This window comes from Corythoichthys intestinalis, chromosome 8, assembly GCF_030265065.1.
Source record: "Corythoichthys intestinalis isolate RoL2023-P3 chromosome 8, ASM3026506v1, whole genome shotgun sequence".
Taxonomy (NCBI): domain Eukaryota; kingdom Metazoa; phylum Chordata; class Actinopteri; order Syngnathiformes; family Syngnathidae; genus Corythoichthys; species Corythoichthys intestinalis.
The window spans coordinates 19,290,355-19,317,389 of NC_080402.1; the positions used below are offsets into that span (position 1 = coordinate 19,290,355).

The window sequence follows — 27,035 nt, forward strand, 5'->3', positions numbered from 1 at the left end:
GAAGTTATGGATGAACTTTTATTTTTTTCAAGCTTGTAATCAAGTATCAAAACTCACAAAAGTCAAATAAAGCAAACTGTAGTAAACAAAATAGAATATAAATTAAACAATTGCCAGATTGGGGGCCCCCTAGTGGTCAGGGGCCCTAAGCAGCTGCATAGTCTGCGTATATACCCTACCCACTGACGTCACAAAACCACGTGCTCGCTGTATGGTTCCTCCCACTTGTCCGTCATTTTGTCTCTGTATTAGCATTGGTTTCAATTGATCGAGGAATTTAAAATGCATTTCATGGAGGACCCGGTGCTTTCTGATGCCGTAAACTCACTGGATGTGTTGCATAAAAGGCGTTATGTGGAAAAGCTTCGTTCTATACAGTCGCCAGATCCATATTTGATGCCTAAATCGATGATTTTTGACCGGCTGCCTTCGCCGTCTCTGCCTGACCCTGATATTTACAACTATCTTGTCCACACAAAATCAGACTATTCTCACGAAAGTTTGAAAAACTTTAAGAGCTTGGAGGCTTATAAATGCTACGTTGCTGGTTGGGTGAAACAGGTCCTCGTACACGAAAATTCGGCAGGAATCTTGTGCTCAGAAGGTGAGTTACGAAATTTTCAATTCAAAATCTTTTGTTCTTGCTAACATCCACTGTCAAATCTAATGTATTTCATGTCATTTGTCAATGGAGCTAGGGCTTTTAATGTTTATATGGATTAGCGATAGCACTCTCACTACATACATACGTGTATGTTGTCGGCGATTAGCCTAGCAATGATCTTAATTGTGGTTGTCAGCCCAAAACCCTTTAAATATATATTAAATGCATCTTACCAGATATAAAATGACTACTACATAATCTGTGGTAATCGTTTGGAGCCCAGTTTTCTCGTCGAATTGCAGCAGCTCATCTCGCTCTCTCCTCTCCGTGTCTCTCGGAATCCGGTAGAACTTCAAGTCTCTCCGTCTATCTTCTCTGTTATTGCAACCGACCGCCACACACGCCTTCACCATTTTTATTATTAATGTTAACGAGCAGAAAAACACGCCGTAAATAGGAGGAATGTACGTAGCCGTAACAGGTCAACACGATGTGTTGACGGACAAGTGGGCGGCACCAGTCAGGAGAGCGGAGTTGTGACGTCACGTGGGTAGGGTCTATAGGCTGGGCCGGCCCTGGGTGAGGTAACCAAAGGGGTCCCACCCTGACGCTATACCTGTACACCAGGGGTGTAGCGGAGGGGTTTCTGGCCGCAAATGATTATCCACTAGGATCCCCACCCACCGGACGTTCATCTCAGGGGCCCTGTTTTTACTCATCGCACCGGGCCCTGTTTACATTAGTTCCACCACTGCTCTACACACATGCTCTATCAGAAATATACTCTGGCTATGGCCCCCAATAACACTTTGAAGTTGATAAAAAAAAAAAGTAAGTAAATAAATAAAAATATAACTATAAGGGATTGGACTTCTAGTGCCGTCATTGGCAGCCAATGAGTTAAATGAGTGCCCGATAAACAGTTAATTGCTGTTGTTGTCAGATGTGGGCAGAGTGCCAAAACCATACGCGGAGTTTAAGTGGGGGCCGGGTGGGCCAGGGCCCCCCCTGGTGGCTGAAAAGTGTCATTGCATGTAATTGACTTTCCTATATATGATTTTAAAATGAAGAGTTTTCTGGTAAAATGTTGTCTATAAAAGTTGTAAAGCAATAAAACAACAAAAAATGAATGAAATGAACGAAAAAATATATTTTAATGTGGGTCAAAATGATTTTTCGAACACACCATGTGACTAGCACCTTGGACGATCATTTGCTTTGCTTGGGAAAAAACAACACTAGGACCGAAAATGCAAGATGGATAGACGTAATTTTTTCAATCCTAAGCTTTCAAAAGCGACAATAACTTCTGAGCAAAAACCAAGGATTGAAAATGTGGACCATGAAACGCCATAGAGCACTGCCAAAATGGTGAGCGGAGTTTTTTCTATTTGCCCCTCTATAGAGGCTAATTGTACAACAGAGCCACTACCGGTGTCTTGGCAATGTAGTTACCCCCGTAAAAATTGTATCCCCTGGACGCCGGAGCGCACCCCCCCAAACCCCCCCCCCCCCCACACACACACACACACACATTAGCTATCAGTTATGATGACTTAAACAAGTAATTGAAGCCAGAAAAGAACCACTGTTCTATATTTTGGACATTGACGTTTATTAAACTGGAGAAACCTCATACAGGACTTCAATTATAGTAATAACAGTTATAGGTCATCCTATGAGTAAAAGAATAGAACATTGTCTTTTTTTACGTTCAGTACGAATGTTACGTAATACGACAGAAAAAATAAAAGTGTTTTTTTTTTTTGATGGATGGGCCATGTTTTAAAACCTTTTAGATAACTACATCATCAAAACACGGAAATCAAGCAAATCAGAGCAGCGCATTGGCTCCGCCCAGGGGATACAATTTTTGACGGGGGTACTACATTGGCTCCAGTGGGCATACCATATTCAATGGATGACGATCTTGGCGAAAAGTATAGCTGTCCAAAGCAGCCTGATTTAGAATTCCCCTCAAGAATGATGGGAAACAAAAAACGCTCGCTCATTTTCAACTTATTATTATAAATATTCTTGTAAGTTAATTTTATTGCGTTTCGGGGTCATTAACATGTTGTGCTCCCCGCCCCAAAAGTCAAACTCCGCTCAAGTAAGAGTAAGAGTAAGAGTAAGAGTAAGTAACTCAAGTAAGAGTAGCGTAACTTCTAAATAATATTACTCAAGTAAAATGAAAAGTAATCATCCAAAAATGTACTCAAGTACAAGTAAAAAAAGTGTTAGTTGAAAAGAATACTCAAGTATTGAGTACCATTGTGAGTGTTATGTTACAATATGGATCCAAACACAGACTTTGAAATTAGAAGTATTTATTACAAAAACGAGAACAAAGGGAGCACGCCAAAGTAACGCGAGTAAGAAAATACAACTGAGAGAGTACGCTAAGTAACGCGGGTAAGAAAATACAACTGAGAGAGCACGCTAGAAAACGCGGGTCAGAAAATACAACTGAGAGAGCACGCTAGAAAACGCGAGTAAGAAAATACAACTGAGAGAGCACGCCAAAATGGCGTGAATATAACAGTACAAAATTTCAATTACAAAATCCCAATAAAACACAAAAGTAAATGAGATCAAACCAGAACACGATCGAAGAATGTCGGGAAGCACCAAGGGTGACGATGAGCACACAGCGGTAAGCAAAGCAGGTAACAAGCAAATGCAATAGTCCGACACTCGCAGACGGTGACAGGAGTCCTTAAATAATGAGCGCTCCAAATGTGCCACAGGTGTGCAGCACAGCCCCGCCCATCCAGCTGCATAATGTGCTGGAAAGGAAAGAAAAGAACTGAGAAGGCACATAAACATGACAGTGAGTAACTGCTCAAATGTCTGAATTTTTAAAAATAATGGTGCATTTTTTTCTCTGCAGAACTTCATTTATATGAACTGTTATTATTATACTGTACTATAACCTAATACATGACCATATAAGGCTAAAAAGATGAACAAAAATATCATCGAATTCAGAGCAGAAAAACGCAATGAAACATCAACTTTCCAAAGAGCATGAGTGCCCTCTAGTAGAGAAAAAACATTGTTACCTCTGATTGATGTGAGTCATGTGGTTATTGTTGCGACGTCTCATTGGTGAAACCGCCATTGTTGGCAACAATAATAATGTAGAATAAATAGGAAAAATGGAATGACTAGTTTAGCCCAAAATAGCGGAGTAAGAGTAGTATTTTTTTCTTGACAAATCTACTGAAGTAAAAGTAAAGCTTAGTAAATCTACTCTAAGAAGTACATTTTTCTCAGTTACTCAAGTAAATATAACGGAGTAAATGAAACGCGTTTCTACTGAACTACGTTTTTTTTTTTTTTAAAAACATTTTCTTTTTTTACTAACTACAACATCAGCCCTGTTATTCCAATACAGTACATACTGTAGCTACATCTGGTATGTGAATACAATTATGTAATGCATGAATGAGTCCATACTTTACAAACAAGTGGAACGGATTGGATACAACAGATAAGGACTTCACTTTGAAGCAATGGGAAATTCAATCAAAAAACAGATTTAGGAAAGTATTTCAGCAAATAATGGCAAGTTCAGATTTTGTTTTCTTACAAAACCTACATTCTGGAACCCGTTTATTGAATTTGTCACGAAAATGTGGTTAAAATACACGGTGGCATGTTCACGATGACATACTTGACTAGTGTTGCCACAACAGATGCGAAATCCCAGCACCAAGCAGCTATGTGACCCACAGCATGTGTCAGATAGTTGGCACGTATATTGAATTCCTTCCACCCCGACACAGCTACTCAAGTTTTGACGGTGGTAGAGGCCAGCGGGCAAACACTGCTCCCCTTACACAACATGATGGAATGCAATGTACAGTATGTTCATTTGCATGAGCACATGTAGAAAATATGCAGATTTAAGAGTGGTCATTGACTGCAAACCAAAATACTTTACAGTCTGAAGAGTATTTATATTTAAAAGAAAAAAATGATAATGACGTATTCAATAAAATGCATCTTATGATTGTACGGTTATCACATTTTTCATCTTTGCATCACCTGTTTCCTACTGCGGTGGTTCACATACAACAAAATAGTAAACAACAGTAGTGATCCCTCGTTTTTCACGGTTAATGGGGACCAGAACCTGCAGCGATAAGTTAAAAAACTGCAGAATAGTGCCCCCCCCAAATGTTAAAAAAATTAAAGAAAAAATGTTTTTGTGTTCAATGTATTCATTCAGATTTAGCGCTGGAAAGAGATACAGTGGGGCAAATAAGTATATAATCAACCACTAATTGTGCAAGTTCTCCCGCTTGAAAATATTAGAGAGGCCTGTAATTGTCAACATGGGTAAACCTCAACCATGAGAGACAGAATGTGGAAAACCCCCCAGAAAATCACATTGTTTGATTTTTAAAGAATTTATTTGCAAATCATGGTGGAAAAAGAGTATTTGGTCAATACCAAAAGTTCATGTCAATACTTTGTTGTGTACCCTTTGTTGGCAATAACGGAGGCCAAACCTTTTCTGGAACTCTTCACAAGCTTTTCACACACTGTTGCTGGTATTTTGGCCCATTCCTCCATGCATATCTCCTCTAGAGCAGCGATGTTTTGGGGCTGTCATTGGGCAACACGGACTTTCAACTCCCTCCACAGATTTTCTATGGGGTTGAGATCTGGAGACTGGCTAGGCCACTTCGGGACCTTGAAATGCTTCTTACGAAGCCACTCCTTTGTTGCCCTGGCTGTGCATTTGGGATCATTGTCATGCTGAAAGACCCAGCCTCGTCTCATCTTCAATGCCCTTGCTGATGGAAGGAGATTTTCACTCAAAATCTCTCGATACATGGCCCCATTCATTCTTTCCTTTACACAGATCAGTCGTCCTGGTCCTTTTGCAGAAAAACATCCCCAAAGCATGATGTTTCCACCCCCATGTATCACAGTGGGTATGGTGCAATTCGGTATTCTTTTTCCTCCAAACACGAGAACCTGTGTTTCTACCAAAAAGTTCTATTTTGGTTTCATCTGACCATAACACATTCTCCCAGTCCTCTTCTGGATCATCCAAATGCTCTCTAGCGAACTGCAGACGGGCCTGGACGTGTACTTTCTTCAGCAGGGGGACATGTCTGGCAGTGCAGGATTTCAGTCCCTGGTGGCGCATTGTGTTACTGATAGTAGCCCTTGTTACTGTGGTCCCAGCTCTCTGTAGGTCATTCACTAGGTCCCCCCATGTGGTTCAGGGATTTTTGCTCACCGTTCTTGTTATCATTTTGACGCCACGGGGTGAGGAGGGAGTTGAAAGTCCGTGTTGCCCAACGACAGCCCCAAAACATCACTGCTATAGAGGAGATATGCATGGAGGAATGGGCCAAAATACCAGCAACAGTGTGTAAAAAGCTTGTGAAGAGTTACAGAAAACGTTTGGCCTCCGTGATTGCCAACAAAGGGTACATAACAAAGTATTGAGATGAACTTTTGGTATTGACCAAATACTTATTTTCCACCATGATTTGCAGATAAAGTCTTTAAAAATCAAACAATGTGATTTTCTGTTTTTTTTTCCACATTCTGTCTCTCATGGTTGAGATTTACCCATGTTGACAATTACAGGCCTCTCTAATATTTTCGAGTGGGAGAACTTGCACAATTAGTGGTTGACTAAATACTTATTTGCCCCACCGTACATATAAGATATATATTTTTTATTTTTTCCCAAAGTAAAAACAAAAAACAAAAAAAACAAACTAATGTATATATATTTTTTAATAAATGGTTTTCAACCCCCTCAGTCATGAGCATGCTGATGAAGGACACGACGCAGTCGCGTCTCTAAACCAATAAATACTCTAAATTTAGTTGCTATTGCCACTTCTGGGAGATGATTGGATGAAACTTTACTCATCGAAATCAAATCATGAGGTTTGGCAAACCCTCTTTGTTATTTTTGGCTCTTTGAAAATGGCTGACCAAAGGCAACTTCAAAAAGGATAACGTAAAGTGCTCATTTATCATCAAAAACACGTTAACATTGAAAATTACCAATAAAAGCAGGAAATATCCCACACCCAAAAACTGCATTTTGTTCTGGTGTTTGAGTACAGTAAAAATCAGTGCCTTTTTTTTTTTGCCCATCAGAAAAAATTGAGTTTTGAAGGGGTTAAGCACTTCAAATGTGATACAGTACATTGGTACCTCTAGATACACAGTTAATTCGTTCCAGAACCTTGTTTTTAAGTCGAAATGGTCGTATACCGAGCAGGATTTTCCCATAAGAATATCTTATAATTCCATTAATTCGTTCCACAGCCAAAAAACCTACACTAAATCCTTAATAAATACTGCTGTTACTATTGCAAATAGCAATTACAAAGAGCAAAACAAATAAATTATGAATAAAAATCGTAATAATAATATAATAATAGTAATAACAATAATAATAATACCTGTAATAATGTAACGAATTGGGTTCAATGTGGCGGATGTATTTTGCGTGGTGTACCTGAACGCACAGCGTGGCTGACGACAGAGTGAGAGAGAGTGTATTAGAGTTTTTACCTTCACTTTTCTTCATTCTGAATCTTCCTCCTCCATTGGGCTGAATTCTAAATCAGCTGAAGTCGTTACTCTGCCGACGTTATCACCTAGATGGCGGCCCCAGAGCGCCATAATGACTGGGGTAGCTAAATGGTAGATTGAAAGACTCATTTTGTCGTCATCTGCACTGTATATAGACGAATCATCTCATTATATGATTTTAATTCATATAATAATGCTATTTAAGAATTTTTTAATGGTGTCACAGGCACTTTAAGGTTTACAGACGAAAACATTTTGAGTTATTGTCCATGAAAGCAAGACGAAATTTGTCAGAGTTTTCGTTGACTAAACGTGGACGAAGACTAACACATTTTGAAGTGGACTAAGATCAAGATGAAAATTAAAAGGGCTGCCAAAAACAACACTGCTACAGTGTTACATGTGTAACCTGTCTGCCTAAAACCATAGACTGTAAAAAAACACATTGGCTACTTTGTAAAGCAAATAATTTTAATCGAATAAGTTAAGCATTTTAAACATACAACCCCTAGCAAAAAGTATGGAACCAGATTCGGGCGAGCACGCAGATATTTTATCATGTAGAGCAAACTCGGATGAAAAGCTTGAAAAAAAATAACGATATTGGTTCAAAAGTGCAACTCTTTAGCATTCAGAAACACTAAAAGAAATGAATTAAAAACATTGTGGTGGTCAGTAAATGTTACTTTTATAGAGCAAGTGCAGAAATAACAATCAAAACACATCTCTAGTATTTAGTAGCACCACCTCTGGCTTGTATGACAGCTTACAGTCTCTGAGGCATGGACTTGATGAGTATTCTTCATCAATTTGGTGCCAACTCTGTGAAGAGTCACGAATCTGAATTGGACAAGGTGATGATGCTGGAACTTTGGTTTGGTGCTGTTCCAGTGAGGTTTACAAAGATGACTGCCTGAAGAAAACATCAAAATTCCCTCAGTCCTTGATGATATCAAAAGGTATTTTCGACTTGATTACTCTTTTGGGTACATGAGCATTTGATTATATATGTACTGATCGTAATAAAAGTCTTAACAACTGGGCATGCTCTCTGGGAACATGTCACAGGCAGCCAGTGTTGTTAATCTTACTTTATAAAAGTAATTAATTGTAGTTACAAATGACTTCTCCTAAAAAGTAATTGCGTCAGTAACTCAGTGACCTGAATGAAAGAGTAGTTAGTTACTAGGCAAAGTAACTGGTGATAATTTTCATGTTTTGTTTTTTTCCCCTCAAAAAACCAAAAAACAAAAAAACATAGGTCGCATTATGTGAAGTTTAAAAGGCTTTTGGGACAATTGGCCCTAGCCCAATTCTTTACCCTAATTTACCATTTACCCTGAATCAACCGTTAAAAGTTGTTAGAATTGCTCCCATTATTGCATTAATTCCCTTCTGTTTACTTTTGACATGTGGACGTTTTAAAACTGTTTCATCATTTAAAGATAGATTCAAGTCAAGATTTTGCCAATTTAGGAGTATTTTAGATAAAAAATTACTTAGGTTCGCTAGAAAGGTTCTCTACAACAGAGCCAGTTTACTGCTTTAAGATGGCGGCTGTTTACTAACGCATCCAGTTCCTATACTGTACATGTTGCTAACGTCGCCGTGTCTGTCATTTCGCATCTAGTTCTATATATATGTGATATCTACCATGTCTACCATATCTACTATATCAAGTGGACGGAGTTTGTAGGCTATCGGCCTATGCCGATTATTGGAGCCACCTAGCATCGCGTTTGCTCGGCGTCACAACTTTTTTGCCTCCGCCCCATGCCTGCTCTGCTCTGTCGTCTCGTTGAGTCCGTCTCCCTCAGACTTTTCTCGCGTCATTCAACCAATATAGTAACGCATAGTAACGCACGCCTTTCCATCCTCAGTAACGGTAACGGTGTTGCCAAGATGAGAAAAGTAATTAATTAGACTACTCACGACTGAAAAAAATAATGCCATTAGTAACGCCGTTATATTCTAACACCGTTATTAACAACACTGCAGGCAGCACAGTCCCGTAGTATTCTCGGCAAAGCGTCAGTAAATTTCAACACATGCTAATTAGTCCTGTGAAAAATAACAACAACCGGACATTTTCTTGAATTCATTAAACCCCGCCGGACGCCCCTGACAGGATGTGAAAAGTGGACATGTCTGGGCAAAAGAGGACGTTTGGGTACCCTACTGTAGGCCGCTTTTCAGTGCACGTTCACCTAAAATAAGATCGAGGTCATTAAACGCTACCTGTTTCTGACCCTACAACTGAATAAGTCGTGATTCCACGCCTAGAAAGCAAATTTGTTGAAATCCAACTTGTTCAATTTGTATTTGTCATGTTGCTTATTCCAAGCAAAGTTTTATGCAGCTTGTTAAATGATGTGTAGCTAGCAAACTTAGCCTACAATCACATGCAAGCGTGCACCTACATGTTTATGCTCATTTATCAATGTGGGAACCCTGTAGTAGCTGAATCTCAGACAGGCGTGTAGGAATGCAAGCTGACTCTGGGTCAGCCTTATCTGGTACTGCATAATCTCCCTGTCGTGTTTGGGTTCCCAGCAAAACGTGCACATCTCTTGATATATCCGCATTTTGAGGGCGCGTGAACAGAATGATCACTGCCAGCCGTCCCAGCTCAAATGGAATGAATGTCTATCTCTGTCAATTGCAGCAAATCGGTCAAGGAAATTTTAAAAAATGCAGGCCTTCTGGAGTTCCTCGTGGCCAAGTCAAGTGTGAGCGAAGGTGCGAGATAACCGGCACGTACTCCAAACGCATAGTTCTCACAGTCAAGTTTCCACTTGCTACAGCTGTCACACTTGGAACAAGAGAAAACACGTGGGCCAAGGTTATACTTGACAATTACACTGTTAAAAAGACAACAGCAGACAAACGCTCTGACACCTTGGCACACCTTCTTGGCAAGATACCCAATTTTCTCCTGTTGAATTGTAAAAGATGAGTACACAATAGGGATGGGAATTGATAAGATTTTTACGATTCCGATTCCATTAGCGATATTGCTTAACGATTCTTTATCGATTCTAATTTGGACTAATGGACTGTATGAGGTTCTGGGTTCAATATGTTTTATGGTTCATTTGCCTCGGCTGTCGGTTAGAACCAGTGTTGTTAATAATGGCGTTACTAATGGCGCTATTTTCTTCAGTAGTGAGTGATCTAATGAATTACTTTTCCCATCTTGGCAACGCCGTTACTGTTACTGAGGCGGGAAAGGCGTGCGTTACGATGTTGGTTGACTGACGCGAGAAAAGTCTGAAAAAGACGGACTCACGGAGACGAGAGAGCAGAGCAGGAGTGGGGAGGAGGCAAGGGAGTGTGACGCAGTTGCAAACGCGATGCTACTATGCTAGGTGGCTCCAATAATACCTGACAGTAGCCGATAGCCTACAAACTACGCCCACATGCTTCGGTAGATATCACATTTACAGAACTAGATGCAAATGACAGACACGGTGGCATTAGCAACATGTGTAATAAAGAACTAGATGCGTTAGTAAACAGCCGCCATCTTAAAGCAGTAGACCTCTCAGGAAGGCTCTGTTGAAAAGAACCTTCCTAGCGAACCTAAGTAACTTTTCAAGTTAAATGCTCCTAAATCGGCAAAGCTTAACTTAAATCTATCTTTAAATGATGAAACAGTTTTAAAACTTACACATGTTAAAAATAGACAGAAGGGAACTAATGCAATAACGGGAGCAAATTTAATAACTTTAACGGTTGATTCACAACATTAAATGACTTCCGCACATAGCAAGGGTTACTATCTAGTTATCGCAATATCCGCATTTGTCCCAAAAACCCTTTAAACTTCACATTGTGTGACATGTTTTTTTTTTTTTTTTCCTCAAAAAAAAAAAAAAAAACATGAAAATTATCACCAGTTACTTTGCCAAGTAACTAGTTGCACTTACATTCAGGTAACTGAGCTACTAACGCAATTACTTTTTTGGAGAAGTAATTTGTAACTGTAATTTATTCCTTTTTTAAAGTAAGATTAACAACACTGGTTGGAACACAAGGAGCAGGGAGTGGAGTTGGTCTTTGGCACTTTTAATCCAACTTGGCTACAGGCATGACTATATACAGGCAATGGCACTTGATATGAGAATCACTCAATGAGCAGATGAGCGCATGCGTGGAAAGATGTTGATGTATTTGTATGTGTGTGGAAGAAAACTGGAATGTGTGGGTATATGTGTGGTTCTGAAAGGAAAGAAAATTACATCATGTTAGTGCTGATGCAATAAACAATGAAAATTTACTGTAAAGCAGTCAATTTGCATTGTTTATCTTGTTCACACATTCATGACTCGCACAGTATAATGAACACAAAGTTGGAGGGGCGCGAGTGCGCGCGCAAAACTCGGAAGCACGCTGCTTGCATGTGCGGTCATCTTGGCCATAAAAGTGGCGAAATCTAAGCACTTTACACTCTTATGGATGTACAACATCATCTTAAAATGCTAAACGAACACATTCCCCCTTAACACAAATGTGCAACTTTTTTGGAAAAATCACCATTTCTTTAAGTAGTCTCATGAATAATGACCTGGCCTGTGAAAATCAATGCAAAATTACTCGGTGACGACTCTTCAGATTAAATTTGGTGAGGAGTCATTCTTTGATGAATCATGTAGTCTTACTTGCTGGTTGGACTGTTTGTAAAATGCGTAAATTACGTGACGTAATACGTGCTGGTTGGAATCGATAAGACACGTCAGATAAACCGCCAAACGATTCCATGGAACTGAAACACATGGAACCTGTTCTCTATAGGAACTGATTCTCGATTCCCATCCCTTGTACACAGTAATTCGAGATTTTTTAAGGACCCACTGTTGCCTACAATAGGAGGACATTTTACAGCTCACCCATCAGATTTTCAACAATCCACATACAAAATTTTAAAACAGGCATTTTCTGAGTCAGTTTACTTTGTCTAATAGAAAATCTAAAAACAAAAAAACAAAACTAAGATAAATGAATGCTTTAATGCCATATTCGCCTGAATATAAGACGGTGTTTTTTGCATTGAAATAAGACTGAAAAAGAGGGAGTCGTCTTAAATTCGCGGTCTAGACATTATACCCATTCACGACGCTAGATGGCGCCAGATATCATTGAAGCGATGTTCTGTCATGAGAGATCTCAGCTACTCTCAAGTTTAACCAGTTTGCATTAATTTATTGCAATGTTTTTCCTTATTCAGATTCATTCCAAGACTACAGTTAGTTAGACTTCACTTTGATGGTTAATGCAGTCATTGCAATTTTGTTGTTTTATCACAATAGATTGGTTTATTTACTTTTCAAAAACCAGAAGCCATTCATTTACGAATGTGATTGCACTTTAGTTTACATATTTAAATGTTCAGATATTAAGATTTGAATGAGGCAAAAGAACATGCTTTTTCTCTCAAATATATTGTTATAATCATTTATTTCGGATGTACTGTAATTATTTTCTGTATAAAAATGAATTTGGAGTTCAAAAAGTCTTTTTTCAAACCTGAGTCTTGAAAAAGAGGGGGTCATCTTATAATCAGGGCCGTCTTATATTCGGGCCAATACGGTATATTCACCCAAAATCAAAACAACTCTGGAGTTTCCTATAAAATGCACCCTCACCTCCACAACAACAAAATTCAGTTTCAAATACAGTGGAGAAAATAAGTATTTGAACACCCTGCTATTTTGTAAGTTCTCCCGCTTAGAAATCATGGAGGGTTCTGAAATTTTCATCATAGGTGGAAGTCCACTCTGAGAGAGATAATCTAAAAAGAAAAATCCAGAAATCACAATGAATGTTTTTTAAACGAATTAGTTGTGTGATTAAGCTGCAAATAAGTATATGAACACCTGAGAAAACGAATGTTAATGGTTTGGTACTGAAGCCCCTGTTTGCAATTAAAGAGGTCAAATGTTTCCTGTAGTTTTTCACTAGGTTTGCACACACTGCAGGAGGAGAAGTTACTGGTAGTTCCCAGGGTTTCTAAAAGTACTGTCGGAGCTAGAGCCTTTAGCCACCAAGCCCGTTTTATGGAATCAGCTTCCAGCTAATATTAAAGAAACCGAAACAGTCTGCACATTTAAGATTAGATTAAAAACGTTCCTATTCGATGACGCTTATGGTCAGGCTAGTTGAAGTCGGAGTAGACTCACAGTTTAGTCTAAGCTGCACTAGAAGCTATAATGCTGGGGGAAGTAGAGCCACTGAGTTCTATCTCCTTTTTCTCACTCTACCTACCACTTGTCTTATTTTATTTCTATTTTCCAATGTTAATATCTAGTTGTCTAGTCTCTTCATCACTAGCCACCCGGTGTCCCCTTTCCCCCCTCCCCTCAGACTCTGGAGTTTTTGTAGTTTTTCCTTGCCGACATGGAGGGTCGATGGGGTATGCCCAGGACTTGAACTTTATTTATTCATCTTTGTTGCTTCATTTGCTGTTTCTGATTGTGTATCATATTGCCTCAACCTTGTTGTGATTTAGGGCTATACAAATAAAATTGAATTGAATCTTGGCCCACCCATCAGTCAGGTTTCAGGGCTGTCGCTGAGAAACACTGGGTTTGAGCTCCCTCCAAAGGTTTTCTATTGGGTTTAAGTCTGCTAGGCCATGCTAGAACCTTGTTATGCTTCTTACAGTGCCACTCCTTGGTTTTTCTGGCTGTGTGCTTCAGGTCATTGTCATGTTGGAAGACCCAGGCACGACCCATCTTCAGTGCTCTGACTGAAGGAAGGAGGTTGTTCCCCAAAATGATTTGCAACCCCGTGACCAGTGTTGTCACAGATGACTTAAAAAAGTAATTTAATTACTGATTACTGATTACACCTCAAAAAAGTAATCTCGTTACTTCACCGATTACTTTATTATCAAAGTAACTAAGTTACTTTAAAAGTCACTTATCAGTTACTTTTTACCAATTTTTGTCCTTTTGCTGCCTCAACATAAAAATGACAACAAAAAATGTCATCGCATGTAATTGAATTTTTCACATAAGGCTTAATCTTATAGATAGCGGGGGTTTAATTAGTCGATGGGGTTGATTTCAACCACCATTGACTCGCGCTAGCTTAGCCACCCCGGAGCCCTGAAACTACCAAATAACTGACAAACTGCACGGAATTTGTTCAAATCAACTCCAACGACTAAATAAACCCCCGCTAACTCCAAGATAAAGCCTAATGTAAAAAATTCTGAACTTCCCCTTTAAAATAAAGACCTACTGTAGCTGTTAAAATATTGTCTATAAAAGTTGTAGAGCAATAAAACAAACAACCAAAATTAATGAAATGAACAAGAATCCTACAACGTATTTCATAATGGGTCAAAATCATTTTTCGAGCAGATCATGTGACTAGCACCTAAGACACTAGCTTTTGCTTTGCTAAGCCAAAACTACACCTGTGGAGGCAAGATGGGTGTTTAGAATTTCTTTAAACCTAAGCTTTCAAACGCAACTAACAACAACTGAGCTTGAACAGTTTTATATATATGTATATATACAGTATTGGCCAAAAGTTTGGCGACACCTCAAAGGTAGACACTTTGAAGAATGTAGAATATACAACCTGTTTTCAGTTATTTCACTTTTTTTTGCAGTCCACATGTTCGTTCATAGTTTTGATGTATTCAGAGATGATTTACAATAGTAGGGAAAATATATAAAACGTAAAAATGTTTAGGTGTGTCCAAACTTTTGACTTTTGTTTCAGTCATCAACATGCTTTGCCCCCCCGCCCCACAAAAACTCCGCCTATGGTTACAAACACTGACAATAAAATGTGCATAAAGGCTGGTTACAAACTGTAGAGGTGCTGGCTGTCTTGTTACCTGTAGGCTTTTTCGAGTTTTGTTGCGTTGTGCTGTAATTCCAAATGCTTCTTTGTTGAATTGGATGTAGAGTTTTTAGCGGCCGAGTCTTTTTCAGCCAGCGTAAAGTTTGCAACGCAAGGAGATATTTTTGTCATCTTTACTGGACAGAAATGTGAAGTAATGGCTGTATTTCCAGTGAGCAAAGGCCTCCATTTGCGGTATGTATCCTGCCTTTCACTGTTAGCCTCGCTCCCTCATCAGAATGCTATGTTGTTGACCGTCGTGGCAGACAGCCTCAAACAGCATCGTAATACACGTGACCCCCCGATGAGAAATGCTCTTCGTACATGACTACAGTATTCTTCATTCTACATACATTATGAGGCAAAAACAAAATAGTAACACACAGGCACTAGGGAAACTAACTTTAATCGGATTACTGGCTTGGAAAAATGAACGCATTAGATTACTCGTTACTGAAAAAAGTAATCAGATTACAGTATAGTAACGCGTTACTGACAACACAATATTTTAAATATCAAATAAATCATGTAATAAAAATGTATCATTTTGCTGTACGATTGGATAAACAAGCTTTTGATATTTTATTACCGAATTTTGATGACTATGTAGCAGAAAACCAGACAAGTGAAGACTTATTTTTCGACAATTATAAAGCCAAAATGTCCTCCAATTCTGGTCGGGTCATCTACAGGCTTTTAAGCAACTGTGGTACAAAGGACCCTTTTGTCTTGCGCAATATGAAAGTGCCATACATGTTATGTAAGGAACGACTGAGAACAGCGGGTCGAAAGGCAGAGGCCTGTACCCGCTTCCCCTCAGCTCCACGATGGCCCGAGTGGGACTTAACTGGCATAGCTGGACATAAATGCAATAACAATAATCCGCTGCTTGATCGGAACAAGCAAAAAAATTATTGAAGAGATTAAGAAGAATTATTAGGAGAGTGGTTACCCAGTACACCTGTCAGAAATACGAGCAAACTGTTTATTTTAATACATTTAATAGTGCACTTTGATTAACCTGTACAGAAATAATATTATTAAAAAAGATAAAGCATTTTTTTTTTTCGTTTCCGGAACAGAGCTTTACATTTACAATACAATACAATACAATACAACAAAACGATACAAAACAAACATATATCTGAGGTATAAATATATTTGTTTTAAATTAACGGTCATTTTCACGTGTTATTATTTGGTAGAGCGACACGGTTACGTGAAAGATATGGACAATGGTTGAAGTGAAGTATGCTATAGAGCGGTGTTAAAACAAGTGAACAACTAATACAGAGAGAAGCTTGTCTTCCTTCCTTTTTTGGTAAAAGCACACTAACATGCAATCTGCCCTCATTTTTACAGTAAAACCTGTAAAATTCCCACCTTTATAAAAGGACATTTTCTCTTGCCATTTTTTTCTATTTGTTTAACGTGTTGTGTTTTCATGCACTGTGACAGTAAAGATTCTCGGAACTTGCAACGTGTGTGGAAGTAGAGTTAAGTTTGTGCTATGGAAAAGACTGGAAAGATACATCTTCTGAGATTTGGTCCGTTTGTGTCTGTTGGTCTTCAACATGAATCATTCATTTTAATAGAATATTAAGGTAGGTTTCACGATGCTTTCGGCTGCTTTTGGTGAGCCAGCCACCGCTTGATACACTGTAAAAAAAAACAAACAAACCAAAAAAAACAGCTAAATTTACGGTATAATATTGGCAGCTGTGGTTGCCAGATATGGAACGTGGAAACCCCCCCCCAAAAAAAACGCAAAAACGCAAAAAATATTACTGTCAAATTGACAAAAACCAAAAAAAAAAAACCCATTACTGCACCATCAACCTGGCAGTCAAATGTGCTGACTGCTGAGACAGTTTCCAAGTCTGGCTTTGGCAGCCAGCATAAAGTCCTTCTAACCTTCCACATGCACAGCAGTTGCCCCAACGTGTCTTCAGTAGCTCACTTGTCAGCACACTCAAGTGCCGAGATGATGGTGTTAGTTCGATTACCTATTGAGGAATAACTAGAAAAGGACTGTAGTAACCCATTATGTATGGATCACAATGTAAAAAAAAAAAAAAAAAAAAAAAAAAAAAAAACTATTAATACAGTGGTACCTCTACTTAAGAACGTCTCTACATACAGAATTGTCAGGTTAAGACACACCTCAATGGGAAAATATTGCCTCTTGTTAAGAAAGAAATTTCAGGATACAAAAGGCAAAAATACAGTGTATCAGTTTACTGAACAGAGTTTACTGCTTTTCCATTGGCTGTTGCCTAGCATCCAATTAGCTAAGAGGGACCTCTACTGTATGCGTATGAGTGTATCCCAGCGTCCTCTTCATTCACCCCTCGTAGTCCGACAGCTTTACATGATTGTATGAATTTATTCTGAATTTATTCTGATTGTATTAACCTATTGTATGAGTTTATTCATGATGACAGCTCAGATTTTATGTTTATTGTGCAATAATCTAACTGTAACATTTATTAATTACGTTTTGATGCATTTTTATGCATTACAAAAGATTTACTAATGTCTGAATTTAGGGTGTGGGGGGTGGGATTGGAACGGATTAGGGCATTTACATGGAAAACGCGTCTCTACTTCTCAAATAGTGCCGCCCCACGAGGGTGCACAGTGATGCCGTACTAGAATAAATGTAATTGCACATCCATTCAGTGGGTGGCAGTGGTGCTCTCATTTTCAGAGTGTGCACAGTATTTTTAAACCAAACAAGAGCACACAGCAAAGAGCACTGGAGATATGAAGAGCTAAGAAGAGGAAATATGACAAAGCGTATGTAGCGTTTGGCTTTGACTTTTACCACAGTGGGAGATGAGGAAATACCAGTCTGTTAAATGTGTCTAAAAATGTTTGCAGCGGACCGCAGGAAGCCAAATCAATTAAGATGTCACTTAAAGACATTAGTTTAAAGACATATGTCTTGCAGTGTTCCATTAGTAAACCAGCAAGCACTATTAGCATCATATAAGGTGGCATAGTGTATTTTTAGTTTGGATGTGATCTTTTTTTTTTAAATCAGGCAAATTGATGTGCTTTAAGTCTTAAATTTGTTTTTAAATAAAGGAAGTTGATCGATATTATTTTTTTCTCTAATATTGAAAAGGACACAATGTTATGAAGTGTACTTATCAGGGGCATTACCGGGGGCAGTGCCCACCCACGGACACGCTCTGCCCACCCTACGAAAACTGGATGTAGTGCTAACGGCAGTCTGGGCACCGCGTATGGTATCCCATTCATACAGTACTGATGTGTTCTAAGTTTTAACCTTTGCCTTGTTACCTCCTCTTTCACCTTTAAAAAAAAAAGTAGGGCTGTCAAACGATTTAAATTTTTAATCGAGTTAATTACAGCTTAAAAATTAATTAATTGCAATTAATCGCAATTAATCGCAATTCAAACCATCTATAAAATATGCCATATTTTTCTGTAAATTATTGTTGGAATGGAAAGATAAGACACAAGATGGATATATACATTCAACATACGGTACATAAGGACTGTATTTGTTTATTATAGCAATAAATCAACAAGATGGCATTAACATTATTAACGTTCTGTTAAAGCGATCCATGGATAGAGGGACTTGTAGTTCTTAAAAGAAAAATGTTAGTACAAATTGTAGAAATTTTATATCAAAACCCCTCTTAATGTTTTCGTTTTAATAAAATTTGTAAAAATTTCAATCAAAAAATAAACTAGTAGCCCGCCATTGTTGACGTCAATAATTACTTACACAATGCTCATGGGTGCTGAAGCCTATAAAATCAGTTGCAACCAAGTGCCAGCAGAGGGCGGCAAAACTCCATATAACACAACAAGTGAGCGTTTCACTGTGCTGTTATTTAAATCTGTCTGAGCGGGGCATCTGTGTTAATTGCGTCAAATATTTTAACGTGATTAATTAAAAAAATGAATTAACGCCCGTTAAAGCGATAATTTTGACAGCCCTAAAAAAAAAAAAAAAAAAAGAAAAAAAAATGGAATGTAATGTTGGTTTTGTTCATAGGGGGCGCTACACATATTAACGCATATTTTGATATATATATATTTTTTTTACATTTTATCAAAGTTTTCACCAGTGTTCACTTGGCTGTTAAGTTTGGTGAGTTTTGAAGCATTCTGAGGGGGTCAAAGTAGGGCTCAAAGCGTCGGCGGGACAAAGAATGACTGCTAGGGGGCGCTACATAGTGTATCTGGAATTTGTCTTTACACGGTATCAAAGATTGCACCTGTCTTGCACCTGCCTGCCAATTTTGGTGCATTTTGAAGCATTCTAAGGGGGTCAGATTGAGCTCAAAGGGGCTGCGAAACAAACAATACCGATAATAATAAAACCAAGGAACCACAATAGGTTACCTAAAAAAACATTGTCCCCTGCATGTCCATACTGTTCAATTATGGATGTGTTCCAAGTCAAATAAAATCAAATCAACTTTTGTTTTGACCAAATCACAACAAGTTATCTTAAGGAGAAAACAAAACATGTTTTAAGGGACAGTAGCCCTACGCTGGATTTCGACCTAGTTGAGACTACTGCCCACCCACACCTGACATCCTGGTAACACCGCTTGTACTTATAATATTTTTTATAGACAAATGATACTATTTACAGCGACGGCAGAGAGTTGGGGGGGGCAAGAAACGTTTACGTCTTTCTGGGGTTGGGTGTAACAGAAAATAGATAAGCACTGACTTATAGAATCTTCAGGTTAAGAGACTACTTCCAGAACCAATTAATTTCGCAAGTAGAGGTACCACTGGACCGTATTTTTCGGACCATTATTTTCTGGAAGAAAACAACAAGAAAACAGTAAAATTCTGGCAACCACAGCTGTACCGTAAATTTAACAGTTTTTAAATAATTAAAAGTGTATCCTCTCCTCTCCATCCCAGCACATTCACATCTTCCTTCAACCGAGCGCTCATCAATCCGCACGACATCATAAATATTGTATGCACTTCCCCCTGCGCGTTGTAACAGAGACAAAAAAAAAAAAAAAAGGACGGACAGAAAGCATTAATATTAAGTGTGAAAAGAGTAGTGTATATATGTACACTGGAATACGTTGACCTTATCTATTGGTTGGTCTCATTACACATGCAGTCACCTTTGCTTCTCAGAAGCAATAGCAGTCTTTGGGTAAAGCCTCACATCCCATCTCATCAATGTTCTTTGGCCTACATAAATACTCAGATGGCATTTTAAAAGGTAACAATAATATGGTTGAGGCGAAAAAAAAAAGTCCTTCAAATCCAGGAGCCGAGCTTTGTCCTGTGTTTGGAATGAGGAATGAAGTCCGTCTCATTTGTCCGTAGGCAGCGTGAAAGAGTCGCGGATCCGCACTGCTTCGGCAGCACACAAGTGTCCGTGCAGTTTGTTGTACCACTCCGGGAAGCGACCCCTGTGTAAGTAAACAACAGAATGTGGTCGTGTCACTTCGTTGCAAGGGTAACGACGTGTGCGTCAGTAAGTATGCTAGCGACGTGGAAAATAAAAGCAAAGAATGCTCCAAAGTTGCACAACCACCTCTTTTGCGGCTCTGTATAAATTAACAGGTCTGGATGGTAGAATGCGTGTGGATGAAATTTGATTTCGAACCCACTGAATATCAACAGAACTATCTCAAACAATCTCTTACGAGATCAAAAAGGAGGCATTTTTGCCAATTTATTTTTATGTTACATGTGGTGTCTCCTAATCAGGGATGTCACACTAGCAGCTCGGGGACCAGATCAGGCCTGCCGCACCATTCTGTGTGGCCCACGAAAGCAAATCATGTCCCTAAAACTACTTCAAGTTTCTTGCTAAAATATCAAAATTGCAGATTGCATTCACTGTTAAAAACATTGAGAAACTGTAAGCATTTTTTTTTTAAACTGTTAATTTCATTTTTTTAAATTGATGATTGGTTGGTTTAATTTTTTTATCATTTAATGAATAACCAGGCAGACGTCAAATCCATTAGGACTGCTATGGCTGGCATGGAATAATTTTTCGATGGCTCCCAGGCCTTATACCCAAAATGTATTGGACGTCTATCACCGCCAAAGTCTGTCAATGACTTAAAAATTAAATAACTTTATGTTTCCCTATTTTAGTTACTGTATGGTCAATGTAAAAACTAGGAATGTCCTGATCGCATGTTTTTGCAAATGTCTGAAAAAAAAACACCAACAACAACAAAAACAAAACAATGCGATATACAGTGATCCTTCGCTACTTCGCGCTTCAAAGTTTGTGCCCGCAGTCCATCGCGGATTTTTTTCCAATTCCCCCCCCAAAACAGAAAAATGAGCCCTCCCGAGCCGATCACGTAGTCTTACTCTCCCTCCTGCTGCTCTTTGTTGATCATGCAGTGCGCTGGAGTTGCTTATTAAAGTCAACGATGATTGACAGACATTTAATGTTTGATCTTGCCACAAATGCTTGGAAGCTGAAGCTTTAAAGCTTCAATCATCGTTTAACTTGTTAAACAGTTGCTGTGGCAACTCTTTGTGTGTAAGTGAGCAACTTGAGCAGATTTGAGTGGACTCACTCAATAAAGCATTTAATAAAGACAAGCATTTTTCTACTTTATTTTTGTTTAGAAATAATTCAGTGGGACAGTAACATGTTTAGAATTTACCATAGTTAATACATTTGAAGTGCTTAAAACCGTTATATATGCATAGAAGTTTTTTCCTCATCCGACCAAAGCACACGGTCCCAGTTGAAGCCTGGGACCGTGTGTATTTTTGTGTGATTGAGCTTTTTGGCAACAAACACTCTAAGTGGGTCTGGCATGCCACGAAAGATGCGCATGCTGAAAAGCACCTCATACCCACTGTGAAGTATGGGGGTGAGTCAGTGATGCTGTGGGGCTTTTTCGCGTCCAGAGGCCCTGGGAACCTTGTTAGGATGCATGGCATCATGAATGCTTTGAAATACCAGGACATTTTAAATCAAAATCTGTTGCCCTCTGCCCGAAAGCTGAAGATGGGTCGTCACTGGGTCTTTCAGCAAGACAATGATCCTAAACATATGGCCAAATCTACACAGAAATGGTTCACCAGACACAAAATCAAGCTCCTCCCATGGCCATCTCAGTCCCCAGACCTTGTTTTGTTGGCAAAAGGGGGTTGTACAAAGTATTAACACCAGGGGTGCTAATAATTGTGACACACATTATTTGATGTCAAATATTTTTTTTCTTTATGTAGGATTTTTTCCCCACTGAATGAATGCACTTGTATTGAAGGTTGGATTTTTCTCTTTTTTTCCCATTAAGGTTCCATATTATTTGAATTAAAAAAAAATATAAGAAGCAAAAAAACACATCTTTTTCAGGGGTGCCAATAATTATGGAGGGCACTATACATATATTATATATATTGTATCTATCTATCTATTATATGTATCTCTTTCCAATCTCCAATCTCTTCCCAATGCTAAATCGGAATTGAACATTAAACATTAAATGCACAAAAAACAAACAAACAAACAAAAAACTTCGTGGACGAAAAACGAGGGATCACTGTGTATTTCCAAGGCTCCACACTTTTTGCATTGGTTGCAGTGGTGTGCATGGTTTTATTCTTAAAGTGCACCAGCACAAAATGTAGGCGCACCCACATTTTTTTATTGCATCATCTTTAACGCTGTACTTTAATCACGCCACAAAATTCATATAATTCATATAAGTGAGTCCACTCAAATTAGCTCACGCTTTGATGCTTACGCTACCAAGAACAGCCTCTACACAGCTAAGATTAACGAAACGATGATTAACACATTTGTGCCTTTGATCGTAGAGCTACAGAGCCTTCGCTCGTCAGATCATCGTTAACTTTCAGTTGTTTAAACTCCTTGCACTGCTGACCAAGAATAGCAGCAGGAGTGAGAGGTTGTACGACCATAAAGCAGAAAAACAAATATATTTTTAAAATCAAAAACCCGATTCCGATCCTCTGAAAAATAGCGCGATCGGCCCGATTTCCGATCATGTGATCGGATGGTGACATCCCTTGTAAAAAGAGTGCATTTTTAAACCAAAATGTGGTTTGTTTATCACTGTCAATAGCAACAGATGAGTTTGCAATCATGCCACCAAAAGGAAACCATGAATTTCATCTAGACCGTGCTTTGAAATATTGTTAAAAATGGGAATGCGTGTGAAACTTTGAGTTAACACAAGTTGTGTCTGCAATTCCTTCTCTAAAACATGCTTCGAGGGACCAGAGTGTCCAAATTAAATACTGCTCTTTAAAGGGTATTACAACACATGCTAATATTCCATCATTTATCCATAAACGCATGCCTTTTGGATTCATATCATGCCACTTCGTGTAATTACACACATCGCAACACCAAGAAGCTAAAAGGACCCGTCCACGAGATCCCGGAAATCTACTATATTGTGTGCGTGACGTCACTACAAGGAAACAACCGGCTCAGTGCTTAGCACTGATTGGCGGCGATGATAGCGGACAATTTTGTTTCTAGTTGCAGCGACGAATCCGACGTAACGAACATTCTTCTAATGGTGACGAGGAGAGTTATGAACCTTTCTTTGGGTTTTTGGGTTATCAATTTGAGCCCAAACGAAAGCCAATGCAGCCTAATGAAAGGATCATTGAGGGGAGCAATCACGCTGATGAAACACCGGCAACATCGTGTGGGAAACACCGAATGGTTTGTTTTGCATTTCTTTTTGTGAAGCTGATACACCGTGACCGCAAAATAATGTATAGAATAATTATCATTTATTGTGCAATCATAGGTTTTCGCTCTGCCAACAGACACAAATATGAATGGGATTAGAGGATTTGTTCTATATATTTTACGAGCGATAATTTATACATGTGTCCAGTCCTATATCCAATGCGTGATATGTTTTTTATTATAAAAGAGTACTCATTCTAGCCATTTCGAGCTTGGCTGCTCCGCTCCTTTGGTTAGCCTGGGGTGGTGGGGTGGTCTCATCAGAGACAGTCATCGTCCTCTTTCTTGATATCTCGGGACATTTAGGTGGCTGCGCGTGTATGGTGGGCACCGCATCTGCTTTCAGCAGCAATTTCTTAGCAAAACCTGATTTCATTTGTCCATAGTTCGAATAGCTTTCAGGTGTAAAATGTGCACCACACAAAACCGTGCCGGAGACTGGGTCTGCAAAATTAGCCCTCTTTGCACGGACGAACTTCACTCATTGTCTGCGTTGTCCAGCTCTTTTTCTCGCGTTCGGGAACTCATGGGTACTACATTGTGACAAATGGCTATTTGTACACCACATAGCATGACAGGTTTGAACCATTTTAGCGATTTTTTGATAAAACACGACTGCAACTCTCTCGTCGATAAACAACGATGGCACCTGCCTCGACCTTTTGTTTCCTTGTTGTGACGTCTCCGCCCCATTCGGCTGTTTCTGGAATACTTTCGGAAATGTTCGTAATTTTCGATCTAGTTTCGATAATTGCTCATGAATGTGATTTATTTTTTTGTTAACTTTATTAATATTTGTTATCTTGCCACATAATGGTTCTATTGATATCTCACAGTATTATCTTAGTATTATAATACCCTTTAAGTTTTGGATGCATCTTGTAAAAAATCGTATTTTGTGTGATTTTTGCTGTTCAGACTTCATAAAACCAGTCTGGCTCCGATAAAAGAAATAAAAAAACGATTTAGGGCTGACAGTGTGAGCAAGGCCTGGGAGTAATTTGAACATCCAAGCTTGATTTAAGAAGAAAAGCACTGACCTGCAGTCCATTCTGGAAATGTGCGTAAGCCGAGACTTGTTGGCTCCGCAGGGTTCGATAAAGTAGCGTGACAGGAGAACGTTAGCGCGCACTCCCACCACAGGCGCCGCACTGTGATCCACCGATGTAGACACCAGCGCACACGCGCCCTTCGGCAAGTCTGTTATCCAGGTTCTAGTGTGAAAACAAAAACTAGTTAGACCACAAGCATGACACCTGAGTCGAGTCCAAGACTGAGAGCTATTTACCTGAGCACCAGATGGTCCCTCATTGGATGGGGGGCCATGGTGTTCCGGACGTACTGGTACACCTCGGTCCTCTCGTCCAGGGTTTCCACCACCCGACTCTCGTACAGGTCGTCATCCCAGCGCGCCTGCTCTCTGAGCAGTCGGTTGAGGACCTCCTCTGGGGCTGCGGGTACCTCCACGGTCACCTTCCACAGCCTTAATGGGTAACCATCATGTACCTGAAGGAAATGACAGCAAGAGCTCACTACCCAAATCGGTTATAAATAACCCAATCAGATGGATATTGTGTTGGTTTATGTTTCGGGTAAAGATTGAATAGAAAGTTAAAATAGTCATCTTTTTTTTTTTAAATGAGCAACTTTTAGCTTGAATTCCTGTTTAAAGCGCAGGAGCTAACAAGGCAACTTGTTCTACTATCTGTTCAGATGATTTATATGGTAAGTTTACATTGATTTTAAGCAGTGGTGTCCAAACTATGGCCAGCGGGCCAAATGCTGCCCGGATTTTTCATTGGCAAACGGTGAAAATATCATTAAACAGGGTAAGCATTAGAAGCTTGAGTTCATTCTACATCCTGTTGAACTTCGCAGCTTCAACACTAGATGGAGCTCATCACATAAACAGTACCTCGCCATTAGCACAGTGGTCAAACCCTGACATGTTGAAATTAGCTTAAAATAGCTTGAAATTGGCTTAAAATAGGGCTATCAAATTTATCGTGTTAACGGCGGTAATTAATAAAAAAAAAAGAATTAATCAGGTTAAAATATTTAACGCAATTACTGCATGCGCTGCACGACCCACTCACGCATTGTCGCGTTCAATCTATAATGGCGCCGTTTTATCTATATATAGAAGTAAAAGGCAGCGAAAAATGAGTAGAGTGAATTTTGGAAGTCTGTGGAATCTTTTTTTAATTGGCTAAAAAATCCCTCATTCAACAATTAGAAATATCGTGAGTAGCAATGTGGGGAAGAAAGGTAGTGGTTGATCATTTTCTTAACACCCTATGTTATTTCCCAACGCAGAGAAGATATATCAATTGGTGCCACTACGCACAGTTATGGTTGCACTTCCCATCATGCATTTGGGCAGAACAGTTAAATGGCTACAGTATCATTGACTGAAAGCTCAACAAATACACTAGATGGCAATATTTAGTCACAATATACAAAGCCACATTTATCCTTTAAGAATTACAAGTCTTTCTATCCACGTCCCTCTCACAGAAAGAATGTTAATAATGTAAATGCCATCTTGAGGATTTATTGTCATAATAAACAAATACAGTACTTATGTACTGTATGTTGAATGTATATTTTCGTCTGAGTTTTATTCATTTTTTTCTTAATGCATTGCCAAAATGTATAGGATCGGGAAAAATTATCGGGAATGACTGGAATTGAATCGGGAGCAAAAAAAAAGCAATCGGATCGGGAAATATCGGGATCGGCAGATACTCAAACTAAAACAATCGGGATCGGATCGGGATAAAAAAAACATGATCGGAACAACCCTATAATCACTGCCATTGATAGTTACAGACATCAAATCCATTTCACCTGCGAAGGATAGCATTGGGTGATTATGTTTCACTACAATTGATGGCGATAGATGTCCAATCCAATTTGACTGGGAAACGATTAACGCCTACTCAAAATGGATTGGACATCTATCGCAGTCAATATAATATAGGCAGACTGGGTGTGATTAATACGAAAAACATATTGCTGTGCCTAGAGAGAGCACTTTTCGTGATTGGATGATTCCACGATTCAGGTATGCAATCCGAAATCTGCTGTGATAACAAAATGAACAGATAAGAAAAAACGCAAAATGGATTGGTGCTCTGTAAATAAAAAAAGAAAAACAATGTAATGTGAAAAACAGATTAAAGTCATCAAGACTCCCACTTTTGGGGGAGACTTTCTGCAAGATGTTGGCGCACGTCTGTGGGAATTTTTGGCCATTCA

The 27,035-nt window shown here is 39.1% G+C and overlaps 1 protein-coding gene across 4 annotated transcripts in view; it reads right to left on the reverse strand.

The window, feature by feature from the left end:
• Positions 1 to 15,199: 15,199 nt before the first annotated feature.
• The window catches only part of dlc1 (DLC1 Rho GTPase activating protein), a 216,692-nt gene continuing 204,856 nt past the window's right edge, over positions 15,200 to 27,035 (reverse strand). For 2 of the 4 annotated variants that reach the window (XM_057843914.1, XM_057843913.1), the window contains exons 16-18: positions 25,063 to 25,280; positions 24,815 to 24,988; positions 15,200 to 20,475 (exon numbers count right to left, since the gene is read on the reverse strand). In XM_057843914.1, coding sequence (XP_057699897.1) covers positions 20,376 to 20,475; positions 24,815 to 24,988; positions 25,063 to 25,280 — 492 coding nt within the window. In that variant the 3' untranslated portion in view covers positions 15,200 to 20,375. The remainder of the gene's footprint in view (positions 20,476 to 24,814; positions 24,989 to 25,062; positions 25,281 to 27,035) is intronic. The other 2 variants (XM_057843915.1, XM_057843916.1) reach the window with 1 other exon arrangement.